This window comes from Epinephelus moara, chromosome 14, assembly GCF_006386435.1.
Source record: "Epinephelus moara isolate mb chromosome 14, YSFRI_EMoa_1.0, whole genome shotgun sequence".
Classification (NCBI taxonomy): Eukaryota; Metazoa; Chordata; class Actinopteri; order Perciformes; family Serranidae; genus Epinephelus; species Epinephelus moara.
The window spans coordinates 42,339,836-42,360,888 of record NC_065519.1 but is presented as its reverse complement, the minus strand read 5'-3'; the positions used below and the strand labels follow the sequence as shown (position 1 = coordinate 42,360,888).

At 38.9% G+C, this 21,053-nt stretch overlaps 1 protein-coding gene across 1 annotated transcript in view; it reads left to right on the top strand.

Moving 5' to 3' along the window:
- gabrr2a (gamma-aminobutyric acid type A receptor subunit rho2a) overlaps nucleotides 1-21,053 on the top strand; it is a 97,886-nt gene that overhangs the window by 46,535 nt on the left and 30,298 nt on the right. The window contains exons 5-6 of the mRNA XM_050062307.1: nucleotides 11,940-12,022; nucleotides 19,921-20,061. Of these exons, the coding sequence (XP_049918264.1) occupies nucleotides 11,940-12,022; nucleotides 19,921-20,061 (224 nt within the window). The remainder of the gene's footprint in view (nucleotides 1-11,939; nucleotides 12,023-19,920; nucleotides 20,062-21,053) is intronic.

Here is a 21,053-nt window from a genome sequence, read left to right as displayed (position 1 = left end):
AACAAACATGGCAGCACACCGGTAAGGTAAGACAACACGTTTACATGTCGTTTTCTATATGTTCTCTGACATTTATCCTAACGATATGAGGCGGTCTTTATGAAAAAAAGCTTGTTTAGTGGACTAACTTTGCACTTGAAGGTTGCCCGTTCACTTACGTTTTAACAGGTCTGACGCTACTATGCGCCCCGGCTGTATCTAGGCTAACGGCTAACATGCTAACTATTATTTTTATGTCACTAGTCACTTGAAACAAATTTAGGACGATAGGAGACAGGTTGAAATAAACCAAAATTTCCCTTTAAGCCAGAGAAAGCGGAGTAACTCCATCCCGTTTCAGAAAGAGAGGTAACTGAAGCTCGGTGTCAGTTACTAAGGCAACTGACTCTGTGAACCTAACCTGGTCGGGAGCAGGTTTTCTTCAATGAACCTCGAGTTTCTAGCTGTCTCCTCCCTCTTACGCCACACACGCAGCGTGATTCATTCGTTTAGTGTCGCGCGGGTTTCAGCGAGTTTGATCATCTGTCCTCAAGGTAAAGTCGGATCCTAAAGTGTGTTCTAGTTTTAAATCTACTTTTTTCGACCATGGCATGTCCGTTCTTGGAGGACCCTGTGGACGAAGAGGCAGTGTTACTGAGGAGGGAGTTACGCATTCGTTGGGACATTATTCACAGGCCCAGAATTGACGTATTATCATTTCCAGAACATTTTCTTTTTGAACGGTACCGTTTCACATCACAGTCCATCATTTACATCCATAACCTCATCCGTCGTGACATAACCAACGTCACCAACCGTGGACGTGCACTTTCATCTATCCTGATTCTTTGTGTTGCTCTTTTTTTGCAAACGGGAGTTTTCTGTATAATATCGGAGATGCAGAAAATATCAGTGCAGCCACTGTCTGCAGAGCCGTGAGAAAAGTGTCCCTAGCTCTGAAACGTCTATTAAACTCTTTTGTTGTGTTCCCTGGACATAAACCTGTGAGTGTCATCAAGGAGGAGCTCCACAGGTGAATGATGTAGAAATCAGTTAAAATTTATGATTATAAATCATATTCAGTTAATGACATGGTGCTGCAACCTCAGACTGGGATTAGTCATTTTAATTTCTTTTAGGATTTCCCGGTGTGATAGGGTGCACTGATGGAACCCACATTCCCATCATTGCTCCTTCACAAAATGAAGGAGACTATGTGAATCTGAAGTCCATTCATTGTGTTGAGAATATTATGTCATACAAATATGTATACTATATATTTTTTGATGTATTGTATTGTTTAACACCAGGCAACCATTGGTCTCCATTCATTTTTGACCTTTATAAAACAGTCAGTTACATTATTGCATGGTAATGGATTGTCCAGATTGATGTGAAAAGTCTGAACTACATTACCTTACAACAATAATACTCCTTTGACAAGAAATAATACAGACAATGGATTACATAACTTATGCAGAATCCACTAATGGTTTTCATACCTCATGGAAATGCATGAAAAGTCCAAGTCTTCATTGAGGCCTTATTATCTTGTCCTGTTGAATAATGAGGAGGGTCACTCTGCCTGAAAGAGCTGCTAACCCTAAAAGAATTTCTATCATCTACTCATCATCTTCTATCAGCTACTTCTTACATCTCATGAATAATATTCTAAAGAAAAACACTTAATACTTGTCATTTCTAATCATTAAAATGGTTTCATTTGAGACCAATGTTGACATGAAATCATATTTGCCACAGACTGATGGCCCTGTTTTCATGCTGGCACAGATTAAGTGCAGGGACCTTGTGCCTGTGAAAAAGCAATTTCATTGGGAAAGGTTTGTGAGAAAACTGTTTCCCACCTACAAGAGCACCTGGTAATTTAGTGGCTAGAGGAGAGTGTCAGTACAGATCAGGTGGTCCAATGCAATTTTGGTTTCCAAAGATGTGTTTGCTAAACCAAAGCTGAGTGAGTCACTTACAGGCATTACTTTAATTATTTATTGTTGCAGCTGACCAAGATGCAACGATGTAGAGACATCTTCAAAGAAAAACAAAAACTCTTTTATGTGTATGTTATGGCCGCCTGTTTTACTCTTGTGTAACATCTTCTATTAGACATATTTTCATGTCTCCATGCCAGTGATAGCCATTGCTGGAGGCATTATGTTATTAGGTTGTCTGTACGTTCCATTCTCGTGCATGCAATATCTCAAGAATGCCTCGAGGGAATTTCTTCAAATTGAGCACAAACGTCCACTTAGATGCAACAATGAATTGCTTAGATTTTGTTGGTCATAGCTCAAAGGTCAAGGTCACTGTGACCTCATTTGTCTCATTCTTGTGAAAGCAATATCTCAAGAACTCCTTGAGGGAATTTCTAAAAATTTGGCAAAAATTTTCACTTGAACTCAGCAATGAACTGGTTATATTTTGTAGGTCATAGGTAATGTTCACTGTGACCTTGCATCCATCTCGTTTTCATGAACGTGATATCTAAAGAACATGTCGAGGGAATTTCCTCAGATTTGGCACAAACGTCCACTTTGACTCAAGAATAAAGTCATTAGAATTTGGAGGTTGAGGGTCAAATGTCAGTTACATTTAACAATGTTCAGTAGAACATTGTTAAATGTTCAACAAAGTATGTCCTTATAAAGCTGTTATAGCTAATATGTTGTACAGTTGCCTACAACATTATCATTTATTTGGAGTCATGTTTGTGTTAGCTGTCCTTTTAGCTCTGTTCTCCTGTCTGTCTCTAAATCCTCCATTATGTTCCCCAGCTAGTCTCTAACTGTGTCTGTCTGCTGTTTGCTGCTGAGCAGGTAGTACAGTGGGTTCATCTGAGCATTTTCACAGAAAACAGCTGCCTACTGCAGCTTGAAATGGGGTTAATGGGAGCAGTGAGACTGAACTAAATAGTTAAGTTGTGGAGACCAAAACAATGACGTCAAAGAGGCTAAAAAGCTCCTGAGAGTTGAGGGGAACGGTAGAGATGGTGATAATTCTCTGTGGGCTCACTACAATAAATGACACATCATACACACATTACACATTTATTTTACTGATTGTCAGTGTAAAAGAGTATTCCACAGATTTAGTACTATACTCCTGTAACACTGTCAGACTCACAGTGGACATTTTTTTTCTTTTTGTAAGTGTCAAAACTGATGCAGCAGAAGCAGGAAAATTGTCATTTTTATTCCACACTTTCCTCTTACGTGTCAATCTGGGGCCTACATAAGCCACAATTCAATCTGACTGCCAAGAGTTTGATTTGTGATTGTGTGTGTATCAATTTCGTTGTACTCGTACAATGACAATAAAGAGATTCTGATTCTGATTCTGATTCTGCAAGGCTAGAAGAGGCTAATGTAGCCTGGAGCCACTAGCCTGAAGCAGGGCTGTGAAATGGGCTACAGAGGTCTGTAAGCTCACTTCTTTTTAATGCCACACCTTCAGATTTTTTTTTTACCTTTACAACTCACAACCAATCGAATACCCCTCCACTCAACCCTTCCTTTCCTAGCATTTCAGGAACGTTCAGGTGACCTTCAGTGACTGTAAAAACATGAAAGGCCCTCTTGTTTGGTTTATCCATTCTGGGCTACTGTAGAAACATGGCATTTTAACATTTAGGACTCTACTGGGGAGGACCCCTGTGCAGTTTTTTACCCAAAAGTGTTTCACTTATGCCCTGTTTCCACCAAGCAGTTCGTTCCAGTCCAGTCCAGTCCAGTCCAGTTCAGTACACATTTCTCTCTGTTTCCACTGTGAAAAGTTGTGGATGGTACCAATAGAACCGCTCTTTATCATTCCCATTTTTGGGTTAGGGTTAGAGTTAGGGGGGCGGGCAGCGGACTCCGGGGTTTTTTTGGACCTAATTGTATTGCGGAGTTTTGCACAGCGGCGACCGGATCTTTGCTGTCAAACCACAAAAAGATGTGATGACACAACAGTCTCCTTCAGTACATTATTCTATGCTTTCTTTTGATTTTCACATTGGCTAGTCATCCTGTTTAATTTGTCTTCTGATTAAATCAGAACCGTTGAAACATGTTGTAGGAAGCCTCTGCAAGTATTTGGTTGCTGGCAGACACTCTGTGCTGCAATAAAATGGTTAATCAGCAGAATGGAATATAATGTCTATAGCCTTACTGCTGTGTGTACAGCCTTTATAGACTGTTAAATCGGTCTGTAAATGATATTTTGACATTATTGGCTATTACTGTCATGGCATCCGAAGGTACTGATGCGTTGAGCAGGTGACAGTCCGCGGCCGTTTTCAAAACACACTTGTGTCACGCACTCCAAAAGAAACTTGTTGAAACTTTAAACAATAATTTATTGTACAAAACGGGGGAAACAAACGTTGACAAAAACGGTTCCATAATTCATATTAAATTCAAAAGATAACGAAAAAACAGCTACAAGTTAGAGGGAATAGTGATAAAGTGGTAAAACTCGGCATTGATCCACAGCTTCAGACGGATGTGCTCAAGCCTGCCGTGCGCACAAGCTCAGTTCATAGGCCATACTATATTTTCACATTTTTAACAATGCAATTTAAAAGTTTGGATTTTTATTGATAACCTACATTTACCAACAACAAAAAGACTACATTTAGCACCAAAAAAAATGTTTAAAAAAAAGTAAATAAAAAAAACGAATATCGAATACCAAATTTTCATAACGAATACCTACCCATAGAAACGAATATTTGAATATTTGAATATCTGGGTACAGCCCTACTTAGTTTATACAAAAAGTAATAAGCAGGATACCAGCAGGTGCATTTTCATATCCAGTCCAATATACCCAATGAGTGATGGAATATTGCAGGAATTTCCAGAAACCAAACTCACACGAACCACAACACCCAACACACCAATTCTTTGTTTCAGGTGATTGTACACTAATAAAAACTTAATCATGAATGTCATGTTCCATTTCCGCTAATAGCTCTCCCACAATCCTACACTCTGCTCCTGTAAGTGACTCACTTGTAGACATTTATCACACATCGCACAGTTGTCTATGGATTCACATATGCAGCAGAGCTCCCAAAACCTATTAACACCCTCTTGTGATGTAAAGGGGTTTTTGGGGAGTTTTTCCTTATCCGCTGCGAGGGTCATAAGGACAGAGGGATGTCGTATGCTGTAAAGCCCTGTGAGGCAAATTGTGATTTGTGATATTGGGCTTTATAAATAAAATTGATTGATTGATTGATTGATTGACTCACCTCTAAGATTTATTGCATACAGCAATGTTGAAGTCTTGCTCTGTGTCCAACAGCAAACCTGTAGCAAAGTGACATTGCGCACTAGAAAAACTGCACACAGAGTGGAAGGAATGGGAGTTAATGGGGTTAATTAATTAATTAATTAGTTAATGGGGTACCAGCATTTTTTTTTTTCTGGAGCATCTTAATTCAGCCCTAGTTTCAGTAATCTTAATCTTCCCAACCTTGCATTTAATTATTCAACTGTAGCTAAAGTACATTATATACAATGCAAATAAAGTCTGCTAGCCTTTACCGAAGTCCTGCAGACATCATTACACCAGTTAACACATCATGTGCAGTCATATCTATGGGCTTTGTTCTGCAACTGTTCAGTCTGCACCCAGAGGAATCCGTGTGGATTAAATCATCGGCTTATTTACTTGTGTACTTGTTATGCTCACATTGCATTTATATTTGTGTAATGCAGCAGGGGGATACATTAAGAAGAACAGAGGAGTCTTCTGGCAGTGTTTGAAGTTTTATTTGTAGCTCAGCTCAACTCCATATCTCCAAATCCATGACATGAAGACTCATGAATTATTTTGACACATTTTCCTCCACATTTTATGACTCATATTTCAGTCTGACAGTGCATACCAACCTGTAGACTCACTCACTAACAAGCTACCAGTATGTCAGTCAAAATGAGAACTTAAACGCATCACATGACAGAGTATGGAGAAAGATGGATTAACATATAACTAGTTTCACTATCTGCAGGTGAAAGTCTTTCTCACATTTTTGCACACATCAGATTGGATAACAGAGGAGGAGGATGTGGGAAAAAGAACTATTAGAAAGAAAGGGATTTCAGGGGGAGATGATGACACTGTCAGAAAGCCAGCAGAATAATAATTTTTTATTAAAACATAGTGTGAATTAAAAATTTCTGTGGGATGTTTTTGGAGCCAATTATGCTTGGGCAGTATGTAATGTCTTCTATCTTCATACCTTCCTGAAATTTCACTGGGGGTATGCAGTATACAACAGTTTCAGTGTGCAGTGCATCCCACCCCAGACCACCTCCACCACCAGCAAGTTTTCTACGCTCTTTTTTAAGTCTTATAAATGAACAAACTAGTAGAGACTGGAGACTGAGCTGTGGTGGTGCACGATGTGCACTACATACAATAAGTTTAATAGAGAGAGGATCACCTGTATTTTAGCTACCGTCAGGACTTCTAAATACCCTGGTATACCATAATCGCATGGTACCGCTCAAGATAGAGCCAGTATCTGGTCTCCCATCCTTAATAGTATCCTTACTTTCTTAATGTGATGCAGGGATGGAACTTTGATTTACAAGGTGAGGGACACACAGTTAGAACAGGCACAAATCCTCCAAAGGGCTTTAGTTTTTCAGATACACCCAAGGTAGAAGAAAACACCTGCCATGATTTTTCATAACTTTGATATGTACCATTCATAATATGTAGGGTCGTAACAAAAATGTCTTATACAGGGTAAATTATGATGGTCTGCTGGCACAGTTCCAGCCATTACACTGATTAAGACAAAAAAAAAAACAGAATGAGGTGCAGTGAAGCAAAATATGTAAAGTCTGGAGTAAAATGCAATCTGTCATGTTAAAATGTAACAAAGTAGCCTATGATACTTCTGGAGATATATCAAAACCAAAACTTTTATATCCATTAAACCCTACAGAGCTCAAGATTTCAAAATGTATCTCCTCTTGCAATGTTTAAATGAGGTACTCCAAGCTCTGCTGTAATAGATAGTATTACAACCTTTAAAGATTTTACACATTTTGGAAATTGTGCGAAGTTTTTTAAGTTATTCTCATTTCCATACTACTAGGATACAAACACCATTCCAACTTCCATCCCTTTAAAAAAACATGATAATGGTAGTTTTCAGACAGCAGAAAGTAGAAGATTATTTATTAAGAAAATTCTGCAACAAGGCTATTCAAATTGTTTGACATAAAAAAAAATCAAAAGCATCGATACAAAATGCACACAAAATACATTTCAGTACAATTAAAATCACAATTTAAAAGCTAGAGATACCAATACAAGATCAACAGTTACAGTGGGGTAAGAAATGAATAAATACTTGAGGTAATTAAAGGCAGCAGCAAACAGAAAAGTCTTCAGCCTTAATGAAGTATTTATCTGAGTTTGTTCCAGATTTGTGTTGCAAAAAAATTTAACGCTGCTTCTCCTTGTTTAGTCTTGACTCTGGGGACACAAAGCAGACCCGTCCCAAAAGACCCGCGAGGTCTGGGTGGTTCATAGTATAGGAATAGTAGTATCAGGAATATTATACTCTGACATTTCTGACCACTTTCCTGTATTCCATATCACTTCAAGTAATAGTTTCAAACATAAGGTTACAAATGTCAGAACAAGTTTCCGCAAGTTTAATGAAGATAATATCAAACGCTTTAGAGGAATGGTTGAAAAGGTAAATTGGGATGATGTTTATGATCAACAGGATGCCAATAAAACCTATCAATCCTTTATTCATCTGTTCAAGACAGTATTTAATGAGTACTTTCCACTTGTGAGCCTCAAAATCAATAAACGACATGGTTTTAATAAACCCTGGTTCACTACTGGATTCTTAAAATTCTCAGTTAAGAAAAACAGATTATATAAAAAGTTTATTTCCAATCCAACTCCACATAACTCTAATACATATAAAAAAATATAGAAACAAGTTTACTTATTTACTTCGTATGGCAAAGAAGAAATACTATTCTGATAAATTCAAAGAATCTACTAACAATATAAAAAATACATGGAATATTATTAGTGAACTATTAAACAAGAAAAAGGCGCCTGCAAAATTCCCATCCCAATTTACTGATGGCAAGTCCACATTCTCCAATCTCTCTGACATAGCAAATGAATTTAATAATTTCTTTGTAAATGTTGGTAGCACTTTTGCCAAGAAAATCTCTCCATCTAATAACTGCCCTACAGATAATATTATTGGTCTTTTCCCTGCCCTACAAAACTTCGAACCTCCCACAGTTAATGAAGTGATTGACATTATTGTAAATCTTAATAATTCAGCAGCGGGTCACGACGAAATCAAGGCTAAGCTGCTAAAGGAAGTAGTTCCCTTCATTAGCAAACCTTTAACACATATCTTTGCTGTGTCACTAAAGACTGGGGTAGTCCCTAGTGATCTTAAAGTGGCAAAGGTCTTACCTCTCTTTAAAGAAGGCGAACCCAGTGTTTTTAACAATTATAGACCGATTTCTATCTTACCGTGTTTCTCCAAAGTCCTGGAAAAGTTAGTATATACAAGAGTTATTAAACACCTTAATGATAATAACATTCTGTACAAACACCAATATGGTTTTCGCAAAAAGCACTCAACATATATGGCTCTTTTGCAACTTATAGATAAAATTTCTACTGCCCTGGATAAAAATATGTTTGCTATTGGTATTTTCTTGGATCTCTCAAAAGCGTTTGACACAGTTGACCATGATATTCTTCTGTCAAAACTCCACCGATATGGTCTTCAAGATGTTGTGATCAGATGGTTTAGTGATTACCTTAGTAACAGAGAACAATATGTTTGTATTAATGGTCATGTATCTAAGAAAGCCAAACTATACTATGGTGTGCCTCAAGGGTCGATTCTTGGGCCCCTTTTGTTTCTAATTTTTATTAATGATTTTGCTGTAATGTCTGAGTCTTCTCTGCCCATTTTATTTGCGGATGATACAAATATTGCCATGTCTCACTCTGACTTTGGATGTCTAATCAGAAATGCCAATACCACTCTAGAATACGCCTCAAGATGGTTTCAGATGAACAAGCTTTCCTTGAATGTAAACAAGTCAAATTTTATACTTTTTAGAAACAAAAATAAAACTTTTCCTAAGCAGGACTCAAAGCTGTTAATTAATAACACTGAAATCAAACAAGTCTCTTGTACAAAATTTCTTGGTATATTAGTTGATGAAAGATTGTCCTGGGGAAACCATATTGAGTATGTATGCAAAAAAATTATGAAGTCTTATGGTATTATCAGAAGAGTCTCTTCCTTAGTTAATCAGTCCTGTCTCATGACATTATATTACAGTTAATTTATCCATATTTGACACACTGCGACATTGTTTGGGGTGCTTCATATTCCTCATACCTTAATCAGATACTCTTAATTCAGAAAAGATTCTTGAGAATGATTTCAAACTCTACCAATCAAGCACCATCTGCACCTTTATTTAGCAAATTTAAACTTTTGTCAATTTTTTCTATTAATATGCTTCAAACATGTCTGTTTATGTTTAAATTCATTCATTATAAACAAGACATTTCAGGCACTTTTCAAAAATTCTTTCTGTTATCATCAGATATTCACTCCTATTCAGTAAGAGGTCAGAAGAACTTTCATTTACCTCTTTGTCGTACTTCCAGTCATAAATTTTTCATCAAATTCCATGGTCCCCAACTCTGGAACTCCTTAGACAGATCTCTTAAGCTTTTATCCTCCTACAAAATGTTTAGGACTAGTTTGGTGAGGTATCTCCTGTCCAGGCAAAAGAATACTCATGTCTAGTATAATTGGAATGAATATGTAATTTTATCGATCTTTGTCCTTGTTGTTGTTGTTGTCTTATTTTTTCCTTTCTTCCTTATTTTTCTCTCTGTTTGTTTGCTGTGTTTGTTTTCCTTTTCTCTTTCCTTTTTCTGCTTCTTTTCCTTTTTTCTTTTTTATTGATTTATCTGTTTTAGTGATTTTGTATTGGAGGGGAGGATTTTATATAAGCCCTTTGGGCTTCTTTTCCTCTCCTGCACAGTTATTTGCCNCTTTTCTCTTTCCTTTTTCTGCTTCTTTTCCTTTTTTCTTTTTTATTGATTTATCTGTTTTAGTGATTTTGTATTGGAGGGGAGGATTTTATATAAGCCCTTTGGGCTTCTTTTCCTCTCCTGCACAGTTATTTGTCCTTGTATTAATAAATACAATCCTTGTTTTATCATTGTGCATATGAATAAAATAAAAAAAATAAAAAAATATAGACAATGCTCAGAAATGTATTTTGGGCCCTAAGCCTTTCAGTGCTTTGTAAACCAACAGCAGTATTTTGAAATCAGTTCTCTGAGAGACAGAAAAGCAATGTAAAGACCAGGGTTCATACACATTTTAATCAATACATATTCATGACTGGCAACAGTGTACAGTAAGGTAGTTACCATGGGCCCCAGTGCACGCTATTGTGACGGGCCCTGATGTACACTAGATACTAGTTATAAGGTGCACACACACACAAACACACCACTCGCAACTGTTAATAAAAAAGCCAAAGGAATGCAATTTAGGGAGCTTTGCTACTTTTTCCTCCTGTTCATTTCTCTCTTGGCCTTCCTTACTGCCACTTTATGTTTAAAAGGCATGACTGCTCACTAGACTTGCAGATGTGCTCAGCTTGTCAGTCTTGTCATCTATCCATCCATCCATCCATCCAGCCATCCATCCGACCTTGAGGGTCCCGGGCTGACACATAGAGACAAACAACCATTCACACTCACATTCACACCTACGGACAATTTTAGAGTCACCAATTAACCTATCCCCAACCTGTATGTCTTTGGGCTTTGGGAGGAAGCCGGAGTACCCTGAGAAAACCCGTCTATGATTTTGTTATGGATTTCTACTGACAATTTTACCAAAAACTAAGAAAAGAAAAGAAAAAGTAAAGAAAAAAATCATGAAGGAGGTAGGTTTGCATTTTTGAGGGCATAAAGCCTATAGTACATGGCACCAATTTTAATTTGATGTGAGTTTTTTGAACACAGGTGTAGTTCCAAAGTGGCAATCTGAATCATTTGCATTACATTACATTTACACATGACTTATAGGAATAAGGTGAGAAAGAATTTCCCACTTTTAGCACCAATTGTACCTCTGCATTTAGGGCTTTGTGTCTGGACACAGCACCAGAAGTGGTCCCTTGTTTGATGGTGGTGGAGAGTGAAGCACTGCAGCTGCCAGCAGGTGTCAAGTTGGTCACTGGGGTAAAACACAGGTAATAGGAGTTGATTGACATGGCAGTGGCAGCCTGTTGCTTAATGTTAGCCTCTTAAGCATGGCTAGCTCGCCCTGCCTCTCCATGTCTTCCATAGAAGACACTACTAACTAGTGACAGAACTTAATAGACCAACAGGCTGTTTTATTTATAAGAAGGATCTAATGCTTCTATGTGTGAACTAGCTAACATGCGTTACAACTTGTTTAGCCATCTGACAAAACATTGTTATTGTTACAGCAGGTCAAAGCTAACCAAACTGTGATTGATGTTTGGCTAACCTGGGAGAACCTGTGTGAAATATGAAAATAATACCGCACTCATATAAAACAGGTTTATATTTTTTCATCCTTCATCCATGGTGCCAACTGATGGTCCTCACTGGTGCTGACATTCAACTGTGTGTTCACGTGTTTAGCAGAATCACAGAATGCCACTCCATGTGATTTCTGTCCAGGTCTGATTGTCTTGTTATTTTGCATCGAAATGAACATACAAAAACAGCATGAAGTAAATCTTTGTATTTTTAATCAGGTCACAGAAAATAAGGAGGAATGGCACATTAGTTCAAATGACTTAAAGTGACAAGAGTGAATGATTGCACTACCGTAACTGTTCTCACCTTGTGTGCCTGTTGTTGTTTCTATTGTTGAACAGAGTGACAGTGACAGCAGCCTGTAACATGGACTTCAGCCGCTTTCCTCTGGATTCTCAGACCTGCTCACTGGAGCTGGAGAGTTGTGAGTAAATTCTAAATAAATCTAAATTGAACTCATAATGCTCATTTTCAGGTTTATACTTACCTTTAGGGTTTCTACTCGAACGAAACTTTATTTTCCTCTTCCTATATCCCCCTTCTGAAAAAGTCCAGTTTGCTCTGACTAGTCAGCTTTTTCAGGTCTTCCTTATCTCCACATCTCTGACTTAGCATATTTGGGGAACTGCCCATTGGTTCGACAGCCCATTGGTCCGACATCCCATTGTTCCGACCATATTAAACTCATTGTTCCGAAATCATCATGATGCCCTGTGGTTAAGGTCTGGTTAGGTTTAGGCACAAAAACCACTTGGTTAGGGTCAGGAAAAGATCATGGTGTGGGTTAAAATGAAAAAGAAAGTGACAAACACATAAGCCGTGAGCCTGCTCCGCCTCAAGCCGGTCGCGGCGCACCATACGCCCACCGCGAGCCGTTCAGCACCGCGGACAGTCGGACTAATGGGATGTCGAACCAATGGGCTGTCGAACCAATGACATGGACCCGCATATTTTCACTCCTGGTTCCCTTGTCTCAAAGTCAATTTTTTGAAAGGGTTTTTGGTTAGATGCTTCAGATGATGCACAAGCTTAAGAAACTTTTATGTTTTGTGCTATGACTTTCATGCTTTGTTCTACGACTGTCTTTAAAAAGGTGGTTGCTAACAAGTGGCTAAAAGAGTCTACAGAATGTCATCACACTACACCTTTGTGGTGGTGATGTTAAAGTTGTGTATAATTCATTCATTCATTCATTTTCCGTGACCGCTTATCCTCTTGAGGGTCGCAGGGGGCTGCAGCCAATCCCAGCTTGCATTGGGCAAGAGGTGGGTTACACCCTGGACAGGTCGCCAGACTACTGCAGGGCTCATGTGTATAAATAAGAATAAAAATAATATATATATATATATATATATATATATATTCTAGCAAAAAAATTTGAAAACTTTATAAACTTATGTGTTATTATTTAACATATACCTTGTATGATGTCCAGTCAGTCAGAGTGCGGTGACGTCTCATCCTGTGTTGACAGATTTAATACTATACCTTTTTTGTATATATTTGGATTGTGCTTTTAAATTTCTAAAGTTTAATTACACTTCTTCCATGCAGAGCTAGATCGTGTTGGACACTAACTCACCAAAATTCTGCCGAAGAACATGATTCGAGTGAAGTTTTATTCTTTTAATCATAAAAATTAGTTAGGGCCAGAGTAAGATGACTGTCCAGTCTTGTCTCATGGTGTAAAATAAAGACCAAAAAATGGTGTTCTTCCTAGCGAAAGCTTCACACGGTGTCTTAACTACCAACCCGGTCTCACTGTGAACTCAACGAATACCGGCACTTGGGCAGTGACCTCGGGTGTGATACACTGCCCAAAAAACCTGTCCTTTCACATCAGCATGATTCGTGGCCATGGCCCAGCGGCATCAGGTGGAAATGCCGTGGGACATCAATGTAAGTTATGAGGGCGGAAATCCAAGTGGGGTGGGCAGGAGGGGTGGTGGATGAGTCCAACAACTACCAACTGTCATCCGGGGGGCCAGTGTTTGCTCACGTAAGATTGTAAAGTCAAACCCTGTTCTTTTTTTTCTCAACTCAACCATATGCTTTTGTTGCCTAAACCCAACTACATGGGTGTCTTGGCCAAACATAACCACGTGTGTTTGTTGTTGGAGAATTTGCACTGTTGTACCAACTTGATACGTTTATTAAGGAAGAGACTGTATGCAAACTATACAACATGGCACCCCAGAACATCAACGACCAACGCAACCAGGGTACCTTGCACGATATATGTCAACGTGGAAAGTCCATGACCAGACATCGATATGTGACGAGGTCGGAGTAAGAATGTATTGTGACTACAAATCATAAAATATTGTACAGACTTACTGAAATGTGTTTATACACTCTATTACTGCTCACCCTTTTAACCACTACAGATACATGTGATTACTTAAAGATGTGAAAATGGATATATTAGAGATCATCAGATTTTGTCACTGCCCCACAGACAGTTATTACGTCCACACTTTCACTAGCAACTCTGTAGCATGCTTGGTAGTCATGTTAGTAGTTGTGTCAGTACAGCTGGAGATATCGCTTTCAGCTGAATTCAGTATATCTCCTTCTGTAGGACAAAGTGATGGATGCTCACTCAACACTTTGTCCAACAAAATGGGTAAGTTATAGAGCATTGGTCCACTGTCACAAACTCAACCACCACATCTTGCACTGATGATGAAGTCCTTGTCAAGGATGCATCAGGACGCATCAGTGTTTACCCTACAAATGACATGTTGGCAAAAGCATCCCAGACCACCTCGGCAAGTGGTTTGAGTGATCGGATAACAATGTGTCTTGGTGGTCGTTTACACCTGTATTTAGCACTATCCACTTGTGATCAGCTCACCCAAAACGCCTGTTAATGCCAGGTGTAAACATGTGAGGTCAGTGAGTGGATAGAGTATGTGTATCTGCTATTGTGAAACTTGGGAGACCTAGCCATTGATTTGTTGGGTCTCTGTAGAAGAGTTCATGCAGTTCATGGCTCTGCAGCGCTACAGGCTTCAGAAAATTTGAGCACAAATTGCGGATGAAGTTCATCATCTACCAAACTGTATTACAGAAGATAGAATTACAAAGTCACATTTGGCCCGGGAAGTAGCGCTTAATGGAAAAAGGAACTAACACAGCACATTATTGGCTAAAGCATATCCCAACCCTCCTATTTTATCTCCTCATCATGTAGAAGGAAGATGAAGGACTTCTCTCTCTGGAGGAGGAAGCTGAAGGTGGAGAAGACTGTCAAAGTTGCTTGATAAAAGAGCAGGTACATCTCCACTACTGGGTTAGAGAATGCTTCCAGCAGCCTCCTCTACCTCAGTTGTTTCTTATTTATGAAGAAAAAAGCTCAGGTTGTGCAAGCTACATACATTTAAATTTCAGTCTTTAGATCACAACACATTCTCACTCCAACCTCATCACATATCGGCATTTGGTCACGGACTTTCCACGTGGACGTATGACATGCAAGGTACCCTGGGTGTGTTGGTTGTTGACGTTCTGGAACACCGTGTCAACTTCAGCCTGTTACATGCATTGTCTGTTTTCAAAATACATTTCTGTTTTCACAGGAAATGTTCACTTTGCAGACAGTCTCTTTCAAAATAAAGGTACTACGTCGGTACAACACTGCAAATTGACTTTTTTTCCTAAAACAGCAAATGCAGGTGGTTATGATTAGCTGACACACATGCGTGATTGGGTTTAGGCAACAAAAGCATGTGGTTGGGTTTAGAAAAAAGAACAGGGTCTGGCTTTACAATCTTACATGAGCAAACACTGACCTCCCAGGTGAAAGCTGGTGGTTGTTGGATCCATCCATTACCCCTCCACTCGCCCTACTTGGACTTCTGTTGCATTGAATTTTGCTGATGGCATGTTGCATTTCCCCTGACACTGCCTGGTGCTGTTAAACAGTAACGTCAACCAGTCGCGTATCATTCCAACATGAAAGGACACCAGTAGTAGGAGCTGGGAGTGCCTATCGATAAAAGGCCACTTAGTCACTTAGTTGACCACTTACTTTTAAAAGTGCACCTAAAGGTGGCTGCTCCATTATAAGTGCTCTGCTTTTACTTTGTTTATACTTTTACTGTATATATATATATATATATAATATTTAATATGGTAGCAATAAATAACACTGCATAAAAATGTATCACAAATGTTCTAAATGTGTGCATATACAAACTGTACTATGGGTAATTATTATGTATATGTTATAAAGTTATATCTTCATTAATCCAAAAGGATGTATATGTGTTAATAAAACATCTTATAGGTAACATAATGGCAACATCATTCTTGATACAGCTGATCCTTCACTGCCCAGAATGAAAACAGATCATTCTGTTCCGCTCACATCTTTGAAACACACAACATGCAATGTTTGGTGGTGTTTGTAGCAGAGCATAAATACTCGCTCCCATTGCAAATAATTTTAAAAATACGCTGGCCTGGAGAAAAACTAATGCTGCCATGGACATGGCCCCTAATGCAAGCATAACTTTTGATTGCATGGGCATAAAAACATAATTGAAACATATAATTAACAATGGGACTTGGAGGATTCAAGGGAATTATGTGAGTGGTCTTGCTAAATAACATGCCAGAGCACTTTGCTTCACAACATGGAGAAATCAGCTTCAGTCTCTACACTAGCTCCTAGCTATAGCCTACTCTAAATCCCCTTAATTAGCTTACAGATAAGTGATTTTTTTTTAAACTATGGGCCTTTTTTATACAATATAACATCATTTGAATGTTAAAGAATGAGGTTGTTACCTACTGTTTGACTGCTGTCTGCCCCAGACAGTTGAAAGACAGCAGACAGTCTTCCATTTTCAACTGCATTTAGTTAGGATGTTGCACGTCAGGCAGAGATAGATCCCAGATGTTGCTCAAGCACCTGCCCTTTTTTGGTCTCTGACTAAACTACTATATTAAGTTTTTGAATTTGGCCCATGGTATCAATTCTCAATTAAAAGTGTGTTGTGTGCCTGACAACTACATCTGAACTGACCCCCTGCCCCTCCATCTTCAACTTCACTTGTCACCACAGCTAACATATGCAAATCGAGCGCCCTGAGAAGCAGCAGCCTTGTCTCATTCACCTGCCTTCATGGACAGCCAGGTAGTATTTGCCCTAAGCTTTGCCAGTGTTTGCCAGTGTGGTGAAATTAAACCACTATGAAAAATTCTCAGTACAGCCAGCCAATGTAGGCAGTAAACCACCATTAAGCTCAACAAGAAGTGAGCTAGTCTAGCGTAGTCACACCGTCTTCCTCCAACTCTTTGGCAGATTCAGGTTTACCAGCTACCTGGTGTGAGCAGAGACAGATTCCAAATTGCTTTTAAATTCCACTTGTCTTTACAAACCATGTTTGTATGTTTACATCTCCCACAGCATGGTAATAATGCTTTATTTAAACAAATCTGACATGCGGTTAGGTTCTACTTTAACATGCTCTGCACAAAGAGCGCAGAAGAGGAGAGGAAGTTGCAGCAGGTGCACACATCTGTTCTCCGGCATTATTTGAGAATATTTAAAGCTTATTTTGAAGGTAATTAGTATATGACTACTTAAAACAGAAAGAGGAGAAGAAAATGAGGAGAGGAGGAGAGATTGAAAGGAGGAGAGCAGAACGCACATAGCCTGATTGTTGCAGCTGAATATAGGCCTACTTTTACACTACTACACTATTACTACTTACAGTTTAATGAAAAGATTTGTTGATTGTGATGATGATTTATTTTATTGGTGACTGACGTGTGCACAATGTGGCATTGTTTTCTTTGTTGTTGCTTGTTATAAATAAAAAATAATAAATGTAGAAAGTGAATGTGTATGTGTAGCAGCTGCTGGGTGTATACAGTATATTTAGACAGCTCATACGTAAGCCTGAAAGTCGTTTCCCTGCTCATCACTGTGCACAATGATATACTTGGGCCTTAATAAACCCTGCCCTGCTGGCAGATAGAAACCTCCCAACAGGGTGCACTTTGCATGCGCGCAATTATTATTTACTTATTTATTTATTTTGCACCAGCACCTCACACGTGCAAAAAAAAAAAAAAAAAGAAATGTGGAAGGGATGCCCCTTTTTTTTCGACTTGAGCACCTACTCTGCAAAATGTCTGTGCATGTCACGGCTGTGAGTGGCCATGCATGTTCATGTAATGTGCGTGCTGTGCGGAAAGGATCTCCTATTCACCATGCCAACAGTGACGGGCAACAGCACCAAACAAGTTAGAGGACATCTAGAGCAGAATTTAAAAAGGCGAGCAATTTTACATATTTTGGGATTCTCAGAGTAAGAAATGCAAGGTGTGGCATGATGTGAGTGTGTGAACTGGTTCATATGCGTGAGTATCAAGGTTAAAGTGTGATTCTTGGCAACTCTGCACGTAAGTATTATAAACATTTGTTTGTCACAGAGCTCATTTTCTGCAATATCCAAAATCCAGTCTCTTTGGCTTTTTGTGGAGGGAACCAGGGCGATGTTAACTCCTGGGTTGCCCTCCAAAAAGAACTTCATCCCCGCACCACTATTTTTGCACCTGCAAAAAGACAGCAATCTTGGACACCTGATTTTATTTCATAATGGGGGAGCAAATGTGGAAAGATACATAACTTGCAAGGGGACTTGGGGTTCTCCCCCAGAACATTATCACAGTTTCTGCCTCACAGAGCTCTGATACTGCTGTAGACTCTTGGCCTTATCAGTGAAGCTCTATGGCTGCTGTTTACTTCTGTGTCAGGCTGCTGCTTGATTTTTAGCCATCAAACACCTTTCTTTTTTTCCTGCTGGAAAGAAAGTCATCAGCTCCCATCACCCTACAATATGCTCACATTCACACATGAATAAATTATTTTTAAAAACATGAAAAAATACATGATAACCCTGGGCATGTATTTGTTTTTTGAAAGTCAGTTTCATAAAAATTAATAGTAATTAGTCTAGTTATGAACCATTTATTTAGACCAAAGTTTTGTTGTTGTCATGAAAATTGTATTAGATATGAAGGAACGAATGATTTATGCATTTTCATGGTTTGGTATTTTAAGAGGTCTCAGAGTCCTTCACACTTGGAATGCGTTATTTAAGGAGGTTCTGGTTGTGTGGAAGTTAAGATAAGATGAAGACCCTGGACGACGGGTTACACAACATTGTTTTGCCTCCTCCTTGATGGCGTGATTATACTGTATGTCATTATGTATGATGTGGGACATCCTCTGTAAAGCTGAGTGAATGTAACATTAGTTTTTGGTATATCTGTGTCCATGCATACGAGCTGTATCAGCATCTTGTCTGATATCAGATTTGTGACATAACAAACATTTGTATTCAAGTGAGGACAACTAAGGCTCAACAAGTCAGAGTCCTGCACAGGTCCATTTTTGAAAATCCGCATCTGCCACTACCCGTAAAGTTCAGTACCAGAACCGACCTATAACCCATCATTATGTCTAAGTCAAAGCTGCACCTGCCCGCACCCATTAATAAAAGTCCTGCAACCCGACCTGCACCCATGATTAAACACACACAGGCTACAGTCACTCACATTAAGCTGGGTGCTCTGTTCTTGAATTACAAATCCAGCGGAGGAAAAGTCTCTTTCACTGGCTGCGCTTGATGCCAGGATGGTAAAAACATTCTGCACAATCACTGCCAGGTTAGGAAACATTTTAGCATGCTCCTTTCATCACTGCCAGGTTAGGAAACATTTTAGCATGCTCCTTTCACCACAATAAAAACACAGTTTATTATATAACACAAGGATCCTCACTGGGTGTCTTGAACTCGAAGTAGGCTGCTACCTCAAAGTTTCATGGCTGGAGTCCTCCACGTCAGTGACAAAGGTGATGGGTTCAACTTGTGTCATTGACTTTAAAATCAATCCTGCCTATCATCAGGAATTGTGACTTGATATTAATGATTTAGATGTCAAAATATTACACATTTACTGCACATCTTTCCATTTGTTTTATTCTGCAAAATAAAAAATATATTTTTGTTCACACCCTTTGCCTGACCACGCATAGTTCATTTTTACCCGCGCCCATACCCGTTGATTTATATATAAATATATATATATATTTATATATAAATATATATATATATATATATATATATATATATTGTTTTTGTTTTTTTTTGTTTTTTTACCCATTACACAACTTTTTGCAGGACTGTGCATCACGTTATTCTTTTATTTATCCAAGTGAAGATTGACCTGAACAACAAGTTTTTCACATCAGTTCACATCAGTCTTTGACTAAATGTGACTGGAGTGTGTGATGTTTTGCAGATGCCTACACAGATGAAGACCTGATGCTGTACTGGAAAAGCGGTGATGAGTCTCTTAGCACTGATGATCGTATCTCATTATCACAGTTCCTCATCCAGAAGTTCCACACCACATCTCGCTTGGCCTTCTACAGCAGTACAGGTACCCACACACACATCCCTGTACTTATAGCTTTGTGAGGACCCTCATTTACATCAAGCATTTCCCAGCCCCTAACCTAACTGTAACCATCACAACTAAATGCCTTACGCTAAACCTAACCTAAACATAATTCTAACCTGAACCTTAAAACCAAGAAGTGAGGACCAATCACAAAGTTCCCACTATCCAAAAATGTCCTCACTCTGTTGGTTAGAAACATGTTTCGGTCTTCACTATGTAGCATGAACACTAGCACACACACACACACACACACACACACACACACACACACAAAGGCAGCGCAACTATAGCAGCGCAAGCTCAGATGGGTTGGTATGAAATCTATAATTATGCTCGTTGGACATTGCTCTTGTGTACAGTATCATGACATGAATAACAATTACTTTGTCCAAATGAATCATGTCGGCAGTCATTTCTGCCTACAAGTATAGGCCTCCAGTCACTAAACGTAAGTGTATGACCCCATGTCCTTTATCTCTTTCTTCAGGACAAATGATGTATTTTTAGCTCAACTGCTGGCAACGCTGTGAGGAGGATTTTTACAAAGGATTCAAGGTCTATTTGTAAGCACTAAAACAGACCAATTGAGTTTTGAGTCTAGAGAAAAAAAAGTTAAATGAATTAAAACAGGGACAAAGTAGGAAATAAGGTGATGTTGTGATAGCATGATAAAGTGCACAGGGGATTGAGTTCAGGGTTGAATTGATGGGTCAAGTATATTAGGACTTGTAACCTACACCATGTTTCTCTCATAGACATATATACGTAGACGCCGCATCGAGTGGGTTTGCCCGCTGCTGCGATACGTCAACGTCGCCGCCATATTGGATGTGGCAAGGCTGCGCTGTAAACTAATACAAGTGAATGGACTTAATTTCATAAAGTGCCTTTCTACAAAGAAATTTACGTTAATGCCTCTCGTTTATTCATTCACACACGCACTAATATACTTGGGAAACAGTTAGGCACCA